Source organism: Aspergillus eucalypticola (genome assembly GCF_003184535.1).
Source record: "Aspergillus eucalypticola CBS 122712 chromosome Unknown BO83scaffold_4, whole genome shotgun sequence".
Classification (NCBI taxonomy): Eukaryota; Fungi; Ascomycota; class Eurotiomycetes; order Eurotiales; family Aspergillaceae; genus Aspergillus; species Aspergillus eucalypticola.
Genome location: NW_020290278.1, coordinates 732,463 through 745,329, shown reverse-complemented (window position 1 = coordinate 745,329; position 12,867 = coordinate 732,463). Strand labels below are relative to the sequence as shown.

General features: G+C 50.7%; 4 protein-coding genes across 4 annotated transcripts; 2 read left to right on the top strand and 2 right to left on the bottom strand.

Moving 5' to 3' along the window:
• The first annotated feature begins 107 nt into the window (after positions 1–107).
• On the top strand, positions 108–1,300 carry BO83DRAFT_434596 (snoRNA-binding rRNA-processing protein IMP4). Its single transcript, XM_025535810.1, has 2 exons — positions 108–174; positions 254–1,300. The coding sequence occupies exons 1-2, from the start codon at positions 169–171 to the stop codon at positions 1,139–1,141; spliced, it is 894 nt and encodes a 297-aa protein (XP_025391640.1). The 5' UTR covers positions 108–168; the 3' UTR covers positions 1,142–1,300.
• A 141-nt stretch (positions 1,301–1,441) lies between these two features.
• BO83DRAFT_423849 (BRCT domain protein) lies at positions 1,442–2,839 on the bottom strand (the record flags this gene model as incomplete). The annotated part of the gene is made up of 5 exons (XM_025535125.1): positions 1,442–1,942; positions 2,044–2,147; positions 2,209–2,274; positions 2,401–2,598; positions 2,665–2,839. 5 exons carry the CDS (start codon positions 2,837–2,839, stop codon positions 1,442–1,444), a joined length of 1,044 nt encoding a protein of 347 aa, XP_025391639.1.
• Positions 2,840–2,890: 51 nt separating this feature from the next.
• Positions 2,891–5,704, bottom strand: BO83DRAFT_172026 (bifunctional anthranilate synthase/indole-3-glycerol-phosphate synthase). The gene is made up of 3 exons (XM_025526405.1): positions 5,689–5,704; positions 3,044–5,593; positions 2,891–2,948 (listed from the first exon to the last, which is right to left on the bottom strand). The coding sequence occupies exon 2, from the start codon at positions 5,582–5,584 to the stop codon at positions 3,272–3,274; it is 2,313 nt and encodes a 770-aa protein (XP_025391638.1). The 5' UTR covers positions 5,585–5,593; positions 5,689–5,704; the 3' UTR covers positions 2,891–2,948; positions 3,044–3,271.
• A 354-nt stretch (positions 5,705–6,058) lies between these two features.
• BO83DRAFT_354315 (nucleoporin) lies at positions 6,059–11,861 on the top strand (the record flags this gene model as incomplete). The annotated part of the gene is made up of 4 exons (XM_025529097.1): positions 6,059–6,126; positions 6,192–7,128; positions 7,183–10,281; positions 10,337–11,861. The coding sequence occupies 4 exons, from the start codon at positions 6,059–6,061 to the stop codon at positions 11,690–11,692; spliced, it is 5,460 nt and encodes a 1,819-aa protein (XP_025391637.1). The 3' UTR covers positions 11,693–11,861.
• Positions 11,862–12,867: the final 1,006 nt, after the last annotated feature.

Below are 12,867 nucleotides of genomic sequence, written 5' to 3'. Positions count from 1 at the left end.
CGATCGGCTCAGGCCAAGGCATTCGGAGTCGTTGCCGCCAAATCCCACACAACTCCGGTGGCCAAGGCGGACCAGACCGGCAGTTGCCGCAAGAAAAAAAGTTGCCCGCCTTTTGCGTTCCAGACCCCATTCTGATCTACTCAATCATTCTTCATATATATACACACGATGTTGGTATGTCGCTGCTTGGGATTTTAAAAATAGCCATCCCCCGTGGCTCCAGACCTCTTATCGCTAACTACTGATTCTTCAGCGTCGTCAAGCCCGTGAGCGTCGCGATTATCTGTACCGGAGAGCTCTCACTCTCCGCGATGCCTCCATTGCTGAAAAGCGAGCCCAGCTGAAGGCATCGCTGGCCTCCGGAAAACCCCTCGACCCCTCCATCGCTGAAGACAAATCGCTGCGCGAAGATTTCAAGTACGATGAATCCATCACCCCGGATAACCAGAACAAGGATGGCGATGTCGATCTCGATGATGAATATGCCCTCACCTCCGGCATCGCCGACCCCCGTCCTATCGTGACAACCTCCCGCTCCCCTTCTGTCCGTCTGGGTACATTCGCTAAGGAGGTCCGTCTGCTTCTTCCAACCTCCATTCGCTTGAATCGTGGTAACCTCGTTCTTCCGGAGTTGGTTTCAAGCGCAACTGCCGCCGCGCTGACCGACATGATTCTCGTGCACGAACACCGTGGTACGCCCACTGCAATGACGATCTCCCACCTTCCCCATGGACCGACCGCTAGCTTCTCCCTGCATAACGTTGTTCTCCGTGCGGATATCCCCAATGCTGCTCGCGGAACTGTGTCGGAGAGCTACCCTCACCTCATCTTCGAAGGTTTCAAGACCAAGCTGGGTCTTCGTGTGGTTCAGATTCTGAAGCATCTGTTTCCCCCGCGTGAGACCGGCAAGGTTGGAAACCGTGTCGTCAGCTTCGTGAACAAGGAAGACAACATTGAGGTCCGTCATCACGTGTTCGTCAAGACCGGATATCGGGATGTTGAGCTGGCGGAAGTTGGTCCTCGTATGACCATGCGACTGTTCGAGATCCGCGGTGGAACCTTGGAGAAAGGTTCTAGTGGTGATGTTGAATGGGCTCTTACCCAGTACACCAGGACGAGCAAGAAGAAGGATTATCTGTGAGCCAGTTTTAGTCTTGAGGACACCTGTGGCTTTCAGTTGGCTGTGTATAATCATTTACGAAGGCAAAAAGAAAAGTCTGATTCGGCGCATGAGGTGTTCAGGAAGGAGCTCAAAGGGGCGGCATTTACATTTGGCATATCTGATCGCTATTGTATACCCATCTGAAAGAAATTTTTCCATTACTTTTCTCCTTATTACCTAGAAATCACGTAGCCATTGAAGTATGATCGCATTGGTAACAGAGGTAACAAATTGAAAAATTAGTATACGGCCATATTAATTGAAGGTCCAGTCTCAGCATCAATTAGGGCTAGCCGACCGGATATATTTGTCTCGGGGACAGCTCAGAATCTCTATGTCCGGACCAGTCAAATCGTATACGATGTTCGGCTCGTCACTGCCCGGCCTCTCACCATTCCCATCCTGTGCCGACTCGTGCTCAATGCCCTGCAATGATGCATCTAGATAATCTTGCTTAACAGTCACCATGTCATCGCCGTCGGGTGCATCAACTCCCCGAAGGAAATTTGACAACAGTCCAGCCCGATCCTCGTAGTAGAACCAATTCTGGTGAGGAGGCAGTAACTTGCCATCAGTATCTCTCTTACCTTCTGGTAAGATATCATCCAGTCGCTCTTCCCACTCCTTACCTGTTTTGTCCTTGAAAGTCTCCTTGAACGCCGTCACCGCTAAGTCACGATCTGCTTTCAGCGGTGTCAGGAGTTGGCTCTGCTGCTTGCCAATACGGCTGTACTCGAGATGTGTAGCGTAGACATGGGGTTCTCTATTAGACTCGTATACCTACATACATTTTCTCAATTAGCCCCTCTCCTGATACGTATACCTCATCTGCCTGGAGAGAAATAAACGATCGCGACTCCACAGCATTATGACTAACGCACCCTGACCACATATCTCTCCTTGCAGCTTTTGCCCTGCATCAACCGGACAAGCGTAGCATTGTACGTCACCCTCGCTTCTTCATCCGTATAGGTGTGATACCTCGCTACATCACCAGCCTGAATCAGCCTTCGTAATACGCAGGAACAAGATAGACGATAACATACAAACCGCAGTCCCGGCCTTTACGCCCTTTCTCTTCCTACCAAAAGGATCCTGATTCTTCAGATTACCTAGTAGCGTCGTGTTAGTCACCAAAAACTTATATCATCTAGTCCAGTCCCTTCGACTTCACTTCGTCGGTTGGACTCCACTCCAACGATCAACAACTTGCCCCAAGAGCAAAAGAGCAAACGTACCTTTTTTCCTAGGCTCTTCTTCCTCCCTCTTCCTTATCTTCACTTTCTCGTTTCCCCTCTTCTTCTTCTCGCTTTTGAGTATATTCGCAAGAAGATACTCTGTCTCACGCTTCGGTCTCCGATTCTTAGATAAGAGAGAGTCTTCCAGCCAGTCAAAGGAGACTATTTTTATAGTTCGTAGTCGTTTAGCTTCCCGAACTATCATTCGGTTTCTCTGTCAGAACTATATGCGTAACTTGAACCCCATAGTTTCAAAGTACCTACCTGCTTCAACATTATCCTTGAACGCTTCTTTGGTGGTGATCAAATGAGTGATGTTTTTGCTGATGTCCTTGGAATATTGGCCTCCGTTGGCCCGTATCCACTGGGGTATTTTGTCCGAAATTCCATCAAATTTGCCGAATGAGCTGGCATGTATGTTTTTAAAGGTCTTGCCCATCCTGAAGGGAACTTGGAGAGGTAGTATTCCGGTGGGGTCTGATGGAACGGCTGAGGTAGAGTCTCTTCAGCTGACCGTATGAAGGGTGCGTTGAGTGGATATAAGGGGTCTTAAAGATATATAGTAAGTAGAAAGCTCGAGGAAGAATATAACAAGTAGTACTACTATTACAGTACTATTCGATCAATGGCCGAATGAACGAACACTGAGAAGAGGAAAAGGTGATTATCTCGTCAACGAATAGTGAGGCTACTGTAAGCTGGCAAGAGTGTAGGATATCTGAAGTGGCCGTGTCATTGTTTGGCATCATGGCTATGGTAGATCCGAAAGGTATCAACAAAGTAAAAGGTAATAAGACCCAAAGAAAATCAAATGAAAAGACCAATGATGCCGTAAATCCCATGCTTGGAAATATATAGAGACGCTTGAAAGCTAAAGTCCCCTCACGGCCTGCACAAACGCGCGAATTTTGCTAACATCCTGAGCACCGTCTGACTCTACGCCAGAACTGACATCTACGCCAACGACTTTGCGACCAGATTCGCCAAGCTTCTGGACAATGCCAGCAACATTGGTAGGATCTAAGCCACCCGCCAAAATAACGCGCAAACCACTGTCCTTATCGAGGACAATCTGAACGCGGGACTGGTCCAGCAATTCACCAGTTCCCCCAACGCCAGAATCCAGTAACGGGAGGGAGTGGTAAGCCCTGCGGGCGATCGCAGGCTCGTCAAGTCCAAACTTGCGGATGACAGGCACTGGGATCAGTTTGGCCCATTCAAGCGGCTCAGATCCGTGAAGTTGCACAACATCAAGTCCCAACTTTTGTTGCTGACTCAATATATAATCGAGGGGCTGGTTCTGGAAGACGCCCACGAGAAGCGCCCGGCTAGGGTGACGCAGAATTTTGGCTGAGTGATCAAAGTACTCCACAGATGTCGCAGCGGGAGGTTCTTGAGATGTGTGAAGAGCTTGACTAGCAGGTTTCGGGGTGGACCTGACCACTTGGGATATGCGGAGCGCCACGTCATCAGGGACGCATCGCGTTCGCCCTTGCACCATGATGATTCCAATTAGGTCTGCTCCAGCCTCGATCGCTGCTCGTGCAGCTTCTTCAGATCGAGTACCGCAGATCTTCACCAACGGCGATCTCCGGGACTCGCTGGAAACGGTTTGTGAGCCGCCCCCAAGAAGCTCAGCAATGAAAGCAGCCGTGTCTGCTGCCCGCATCAGGGCTTCTCCTACTAGGATAGCCTTGACACCCTCCTTCTTGTAAGCCTCCACATCCTTAGGCCCAGAGATCCCACTGAGAGCACACACGATGGTGCTGCTGGGCACCTGATCCATGAGCCGGCTAGTAGTGCCGAGATCAACCTCGAAGCTTGTGAGGTCCCTATTGTTGACACCGATGACCTCGGCTCCAAGATCGACCGCAATCTTCATCTCTTCGGGTGTGTTCACTTCAACCAAAGGCTCCATGCCAAGGCTACGGGAGTAGTGATACAACCGAGTGAGGAGTTCAACACTAAGCATCTTCACAATGAGCAAGACCGTGTCGGCACCGGCCAAACGGGCCTCTAGGATCTGGTATTCGTCGAAAACGAATTCCTTCCGCAGAATGGCAGGCCTGTTCGTCATGCCCTCCAGACTTTGGCGAACGGCACGCAAGTCGTCAATGCTGCCTTTGAACCATTCAGGCTCTGTGAGCACAGAGATGACACTGGCACCGGCCTTCGCGTATTGCCTGGCCTGAGCAGGCGCGCATGCATTTTCGGCTATCATACCCTTAGAGGGAGAAGCACGCTTGATCTCTGCCATAAGGGACAGTGGGTAGGGCGATTGTCTAAGACGAGCCGGAAATGGGACCTGGGGAGGGGCAAGATTAAGGTCGTAGGCAGCCTGGAGGTCGGCTGGCCGCTGAGAGGGGATAGTCTTTTGCACGGCGACAGCAGCTCTCCGATGGTCGTAGATTCTTTCGAGGATGGACAACTTCTTGTCCGTTTTCGGGGCAGGGTTTGAGGGAACGGTGGCCTTGGTAGTGCTGCTCTGCTCACCAAAATGTTTCCCGTTTCCTTCCCAGGTGCCTGCAGTAAGTTTGAGGAAGTTGCGGAACATGATGCGGCCGTACTCGGTGAGGATACTTTCGGGGTGGAACTGAACCCCCTCCACGGCCAATTTCTTGTGTCTCACGCCCATGATGACATCCTTGTTACTATCATCCGCCAACTGAACGGAAGAGGACACCTCCAGACAGTCGGGGATTGTCGCATGTGTACCAGCTAGAGAGTGATAGCGAGTGACGGCGAGCGAGCCAGGTAGTCCTTCATAGGCGCCCTTGCCGTCATGTTTAAGCGGGGATGTCTTGCCATGAAGAATCTCGCCGGTGACATCAACTTTTCCACCAAAGCAAGTAATAATACATTGCTGACCCATGCATACACCAAAAATGGGAATCTTGCCGCTGAAGTATTGAATGGCTGCACTGCTGATACCAGCGTCAGTCTCGGGGTGACCGGGACCGGGACTGATGACCAGCTGTGTGGGCTTTTTGGCGATCAGTTCCTCCAAAGTGATCTGGTCATTACGGAACACATTGACTGTAGCACCCTCGAGAACTAAGTACTGGTAGACGTTCCAAGTAAACGAGTCGTAGTTATCAATCAAGATAACATTCGATGCGGTGCTCAGTTGGGCGGCCTTGGTGGGATGGTGGGGGGAATGATCGACGAGTCCGGAGTCCGCCATGACGAAAATCTGCGCAGGACAGGATCTTCAATTAGATGAAATCGAAGAGCAATGCGATAAGTAAAAAAAGCAGCCAGGGGCAATGTGCATAGAGACACACTCACCTTTTTGAAGTTGAACTGTCAACTGCCGGAGTAAAGTGAGGGCGGAGCAAACATCGACGGTGGCTGCGGCCTGACTCAGATCCTCGGTGGATCGTGTCGCCTTCCAGATTGGGGTTGGTAAGCAAACGGCGCAAAACTTCAGCTCACCGCCTTGGGCTTAACCCAGATAGGCAGTCATTGTTGACCTCCAGCCAAACCCGCTCCTGGAATAATATTCTTGGGTTCCCGCCTTTGAGCTTGTGAGCTCTCTGCTTAACACTCTCAACTTGCCTGCCCTTTTGCTCCGGGTCTCTGTCGCTTTGGACCCTCGCGAGCAGCACATCCTTTTCGCATCCCATCGAGCATCTAGAATGATATAATTGTCTCGCCAATGGCTCCCGTCCCGGAAGCCTATTTCCCGTCCCTGGACAAGTGCTTCTCTGGGGACGTCCAGCTTCTGTATGGGCTTTACATTCGTCTCTTCCCAATTGACGAGCATTCACTGATTAGCTATGCGATCTTAGGTCCTGGAAGAGAGCCTTCCTTCACATATGCAAAATCGATAGCAACGTCGAAGATGTGGAAAGACTCCATGCCTTCCTATCGCATCCCGACAGCGTCCAAATCCTCTCGAATTGCCTCACCGGTTTTCCTTCTCCTTCCACCAAATCAAACTCCGGCTTTGAATCTAAGACAGCCGCAATCAATGTTGAGACAAATGCGCAATCCTCGTATGATTTGAAGGAGATCAAAGCAGATGCTCTGTGGTTGAGCGAGAAGGCGGGTATTGATGAAATCAGCGCGCTCCGATTAACAGTATTAGAATGGCAAACCCGACCTGCCACGCGCCTTCTCAACCGTTTTGCCGACGAGGAAACAACCAGCTTGCAAAGCGCGGCGGGAGGTGACAATCTTCGTGTGTCTCTCGCAGGACCTGCCCTGGCCGAAATTTTCAATCAGAAAGCAGCCCATGTTGACGAGGCTTCCGATTTTTCTTCTGAGAGTAGCCGCCGCCTGCGGCTGCGCAGCTTATATCTATCGGAGAGAAGCCATGTCGTCAAAGTGGCATGCAAGCTGCTTGCGTTGTATCTCAGAGATAACCAAGAGCCGGCTTCCCAGCGTTCTTCGGACCTTCCCTCTCAGCAGCTGTCCAAGCTAGGTGACACAGTATTCAATGGAAAGTCCAAGGGTGAAGGCTGGCGCACGTTCAACAAGAGCTGCGTCGAAGCTGTGCGGAGTCGGCTGTCTTCGTTGGACAGCGGTGGTGGCTGGCTAGGCGCCACCGAGAGTAGCCAAGAAATCGAAGAATTATGGGCCACTATCCTTGTTGAGGAGGTAGTACATATTACACAGATGTTGTTCCTGCAACTTCAGGCGTCTACAGAAATTCCTGGTGCGGAGCTTCTGCTTTCTTGGCTTCGTCTGATGGTTGACTACAATTTCCTAGAGCCGCTCCGAGTCGTGAGTACTGCCTTATTATGTTTACCGCATGATCTTGTTACTAACTACGAGAAGCCATGTCAGAATCCTCTGGAGCTGTTGGTCCCACTTCAAGGCTTCGTCTCTTTGACAACACTAGCTTTTCTGAAGCTGTCATTGTCGGTCCCATCGATCATCAACAATTCCTCACACAAAGGCCCGTCGGCTGAGGCACCTTACTACCTCTCAAAGGAAGAGATTGGCCAGATAAACGAGCTCTTCTTGACAGCTGGTGTAGAGTCTAAAATTGCTAATCCAGCTGCGTTTTCCTGGGGACTGATAATGCATACTATGAGGGAGCTTGCACTCAGCGACAGAGAAAGCCGAGAGTTGGAGCAATTCCACAGTGCAGTGGATTCTTTCCAATCGAATACACCTCATTCGAATCCATCCAAAGCCTCGGAGATCACTTTGTATGAAGAGTTGCTCGAGAACGCACGTACTCCGACATGCACAGCGGATGAGGCGATAACTCTTCTAAGCTCTGATGCAATGAAGGATATGGTGTTTGAAACCGTCCTTGTTCTGGCCACGAAAGTTGGAGCTACCTCAGCAGTCACTGACATTTTAACAAGCCAATGGATTCAGCTCGTGCTTCTAGATTTCATCCGGACCACTGTGGTGTACCTAGACTATTCCCCTGAGATCGTTGGGTCCACACTGGCAGTTCTCCAGGGCTCACCGGTAGAATCGCAGTGGTTTCACGGTGCCCCGTTAAACCCCATCAGCGACCCTCGTTCGGTTTTCGTTAAGGATGATGCTCTGATGGACAACATTTTCCGCATAGCGCGTTCTCGCTTTCCCTATGAAACAGTGCCTTTCCTGCAGCTGTGCCGTGCATTGGTCAGCAAAGATCTGGTGAATGAGGAAGGCCTTCCAGTTATACTTGGAGAGTTGGAGAACATGGATTCCTTTACGCAGGCCGTACCCCACGGATTCCAAGGCTACGAAACGATTCGCGAGGATGAGAACGCAAATTTCGTCACCCTTGTTCAGTCCCTTCCCATGGTCGGCACATCTCCCCGAAGGCAGCTTACTGATCAGGAAACCAGTAACGCCCTGGTTGTTACAGGCTCTTCGCAGATACCGTCTTCAGCAATTGGACAGATCGTCTCCGAGTCAAGGCCTGCGGTGGTCATGTGGCACCATCAGTATTCCTGCCTGAGCTATCTCGGCAGCTGGCTAGAGGAATGGAATGAGAATGGAGGCTTTTCAGCAGGTTATGGAGAAGATTCCGTGGCCGATTCGATAGGTCTTTTGGCCGATCTTCTCTTTGCAGCAAAGGACTCGCAAGTGCAAAGCGGCGATGGCTCAAGTGCTAAGAGAATCTTGGAGATCGCGAGCGATGGGCTATCCCGCCAAAGCGACATTATCTCGCTTGTTTTCGAGATTTTTGAGCGCAATCTACCCAACATCGGACCCAGAACAGGATCTGATATTGTGATGGAGACTACAATTGCCTGTCTGCGATTCATTTGCGTCCTCATCGACGTTCTGCCAGGCAGAGTGTGGCCCCTACTTTCCCGCAGCAGCTTGCTGGGCTCTGATGGTAAGGGTGGCATCCTGACTGCGATTGTCTCAGCTACAGAAGTGACATCGGGAGACTATCCCTTCTTGCTGGGCTGTGTTCGTCTGTTCCAAGCAGTTGTTGACGACGCTGCTTCTCGGGCCGTGTTAAGAAGGAGCCCCAACGGTCCCAATGGGAAGGCCACTCTTCCTTCCGATTTCACCGCGGGCGTTCCCTCGCATATGCTGAGAGGAACTCTTCTAAACTTCGTACGGGTGATGGTGGAAGTTTACAACAGCAATGGCAATTGGAGGTTCAATGTGCCGGAACAGAAGCTTGAAATTAGCACGAAACTCGCAACAGTGTTTGAGAGGATACTCTACTACGCTTATGGTACGAACGAAATCACCAAGCTGGACACCAAGATCACGGGCGTCTTTTCTTCGTCAGCAACCTATCTTCTCAGTGTCTTACGGCCGCAGTCGGCCGCGGATTTGCCCTTCAATTCCATCCTTCGCCTTATTGTCGATGGCCTTCAGACACCGTCGACGCTGTATCTCCGCTACATGATTTTTGTGCAAAGGCAGGTGTTAGCGACCTTGGACCTCTCGATCAGGCTGCTACAGGCGGCTCAGTTCCTTGAACAGCCACTATCCTTGCTGGAGGACCAACTGTTCAAGGCTACACCCGCTCTGATCAAACTGTATGCTTTGGATGATGCCTATCGGCTCCCGGTGGCATCACTGCTCAATGTTCTCATAACAGGCGCAGCTTTGGACCCGGCAAATGAGCCGCCGTCCTTGGTCGGTCACCTGGGAGCGGAATCCGCATGTCTTTTCCTCGACGTCCTTTCGCAGTTTGACAAGCCGCTCAGCGATTCCAACCTGCGCTTGAGTATATGGCACTTGCTAACAACCCTTGTCAGCAAGCGCCAACAGTGGCTGGCCGTCTACATCCTTACGGGCACCTCACCACGCCAGTCGCTGAGGAAATCTGTCACAGACAAGGGAGCAGCAATGAGGGGTACCCCGTTCCTGAAGATAGCACTTGATATGCTGTCTCATATTGAGCAACTTGACCTTCAACTGGCTGTCGCGCTGCTGGAATTTGTCTCCCATGCTCAGGAAAACTGGCCATGGGCAACCCCAGAATTGAAGAAACATTCCCTTTTCTTCACCAGCCTGGTGAATTACGTCTCGAAACTGAAAATATCGTCCCTAACCATCAAGGAACAGATCTCTGCTACCCGTATCGCAGCTGTCGTGGCAGATATCTGCGCCGTGTATCTGCACTCAGCCAAGGAGATGCAGGACCGAGGCTTTTACAAGACTTTAATTCCGCTCGTGTCTTGGTATTCCAAAGATGCGGTTGATGTGTCCGGTTATAATGCCTCGCTGCATGCCAATCTGAAGAAGAATTTCGAGATGAGGTATCCCGGGTGCAAGCTCGTAGACTTCAAGCGGACACCTTTGCAGTCTCGCTACCTCGGCCAAGACTATTACTACGACATCCAACTCGGCAAAAAGCTCCTTTCTTATGATTTCGCGTGGACTGGAAGTCGCAACCAGGGATTCGCCGAAGAATTCCAGCGGGCCAATCTGAACCTGTCTTTGGTCGAGGCGCAAGTGGTAAGTACTGACCGAATTAATCAACGAAATTATTCTAATTGTTGGGATTGCGCAGAGCCTTCTTCATAGTTGGAAATTCTTCGCCGTCGAACACTGTGCGGACTTCATGGCGGACCGTGAGGTTCAGAAGTCGATGGCCGTTGTTGTGCAAAGTTGCCTGGAAGCCAACACCCGAGGCGTCCCGCAGGAAGCGATCTTCGAGAGGATACAACAAACTCGGGTAGAATTCGCCCAAGCTCTCCTCCAGCGACTGGTTGCGATCGGAGCCAAGGGTGCCGAAGTCTTTGGTCTCCTCAAAATCGTATGGGATGCTCTACGCACGCGCCGCGCCACCTACGAGGACGCATTGATCAACGATGACACGGAATATTACCGATCCCTTCTTAATGTCCTCTTCCTCGCTCTCCAGTTCCATCTGGATTCACCCTCTCGAACAGCACCTGAAACAATTACCAAGAAACCAGAGGTATCATCTGACCTGGGAATTATCGTTGAGATTGTGAAGGTGGTCGTGGCACAAGGGTTCAAGGCTTTGACAACCTACCTACATGATCAACCAGACAAGTGCACGCCAAAAGATTTCGCCATCCTGATCGCAATTCTGCAGAGCTCACTCCAAGTAAAGCACGTCGACCGCCTCTTTGAGCACATCGTCTACCATGTGGCCGACAATGACACCGCGAGACTGGCGACATCATTGTTCTCGTGGGCTGATCAGCTAGCTGTAGCCGGCGATCCGGTATACGGCGACCTCAGCATGTCACTCCTGGTTAAGATGTCTACGATCCCTATGCTGGCGGAACATTTGGCGGTTGAGGTGGTTCTGTCTCGGCTCTCCACCTGCCGCCTCACGAACATCCTGCGCGATTCGAAAGGGTTTGGGCCTTTTGACCCTGTGCCCCGCCTGTACTCCATCTGGACCGGTGGCATCCTTCCTTTGTGCCTGAACCTTCTCTACCACGTCGTTCGCACTGCGCCCGAGGTAGCGGCATTTCTCAACCAGTTCGAAGGCCAGCTCAAACGTGCTGCTGACTCTTTTGCTGCCGGACGCACGACAGCGTCGGTCTCCCGAATCAGTCTGAGCATGGTCTCCGAGGCGTACTCACTGGCGCTTATCTCATACATCCTGACCCGATTCCGGGAAGCTGGAGCCAGCCTTGGCATTGATGCACAATCGATCCAGGAGCTCAAGTGGGACAAAGCTCAAGTGAAGGAGGATATTGAAGAACTTTTGGAACGGAAGCACAATCTTCGGGCGCGGATCGTTGCGACGAGTGAAAAGGAGCTGGAGTTGTCGCGCCAGAAGCCGGTCGATGCAGCATCGGGAGCACAAAGTCGGCTGGAGGAGAAGATTGTGAGTGAGCTCAAGGCAACGTTGGCGTGCCTGGGAGGGGATGGTGACGAGGCATAATGACATTTCAAGTGACAATGGGTGTTCATAGCTGATTTTATAAGGTGTGCGGGGGATGGTTAAATCGATTTTCTATCTTTTCTTCTTGGTTCTCCCTCTCTTTTCGTATAGTGATGATGCCCCATCTCTTCCATATCCTCTTCCTTGTTTTCAGTCAGCATCAACTAGCCAGCATGCATCAATTTAGGTATACAATAACTTGTCCCAGTGTGTCTTATAAATACCAGTGATAAGGATCCATGATTCCACCAAGTCAGCATGCATGTCGCCAGTTAACTTATAGATCTGACTGCACTGCACATAGCCGCGGATCTCTTCTCCCTTTCCGTGGTATCCTTGTCACACCTTGCCTTGTTCTGTCGGTATGAAAATTTCCATAATCTCCGGAACATAAACAAAACAGACTAGTACTCAAGCACAAGGATGGTAATTAGTAGTACTTACGAGCACCCATAGTTCTTCCTAACAGTACAGCAATGTGATGTGATAGTGATCAGTTCGATCTCACACAAAAGATGTTTTACTAGTTATATGTACTTCCCTTGTTCCCCAAGAGTAGAAGTAGCATCCGAGGTATGTAGAAGTGCAGCCACCAATTGAGTGTAGATACTTACTGTAATAGGAACACCACACCCCCGCTCTTGCTCTGACTGACAAACCAACACACAAACACCCAGCATAACTACCTGTTTCCCTCCTTACTCTTTCTTTTATTCCCTCTCCTCATTTTGTTCTTGGTTATTCCCTCGGCCCAGAGACACATTTGATGAACCGAGGAGCACAACCAAACCACCACCACCACAACAACAGCAACCACAACCGATTGGCTCGCTCGGTTCTTAACTTTCCTTCCATCCTTCCTCCCTTCTCCAATAAACCCCAAATGCGGGGAAAGCTTTCCCTTTCACCCCTATGATTTCCTACCCGCCTTCACTAAGGCAAGTAAGTAGTGGGTGGTCGTAAGTACCTTCCCAGTGTAAAAGCAATAGTAATTATACTATTTTAAGACGTTGTGACAACGGGTACCCCGGAAAAGCAGGGATTAATGAAAGTGGGGTCCCTCTATTCCATTTTCTTTGTCTTTTTCTTTGTCTTGTTGCTTACGTGCTGACGTGGATGTATGGATTGTGTTCCTTGTTTCGGGGGTTTCGACTTGACTGGTCCGAATTACAGAT

Coding starts and splice junctions, on each gene's coding strand:
- BO83DRAFT_172026 (XM_025526405.1), bottom strand. CDS start 5,584: ATGGCGGACTCCGGACTCGTCGATCATTCCCCCCACCATCCCACCAAG.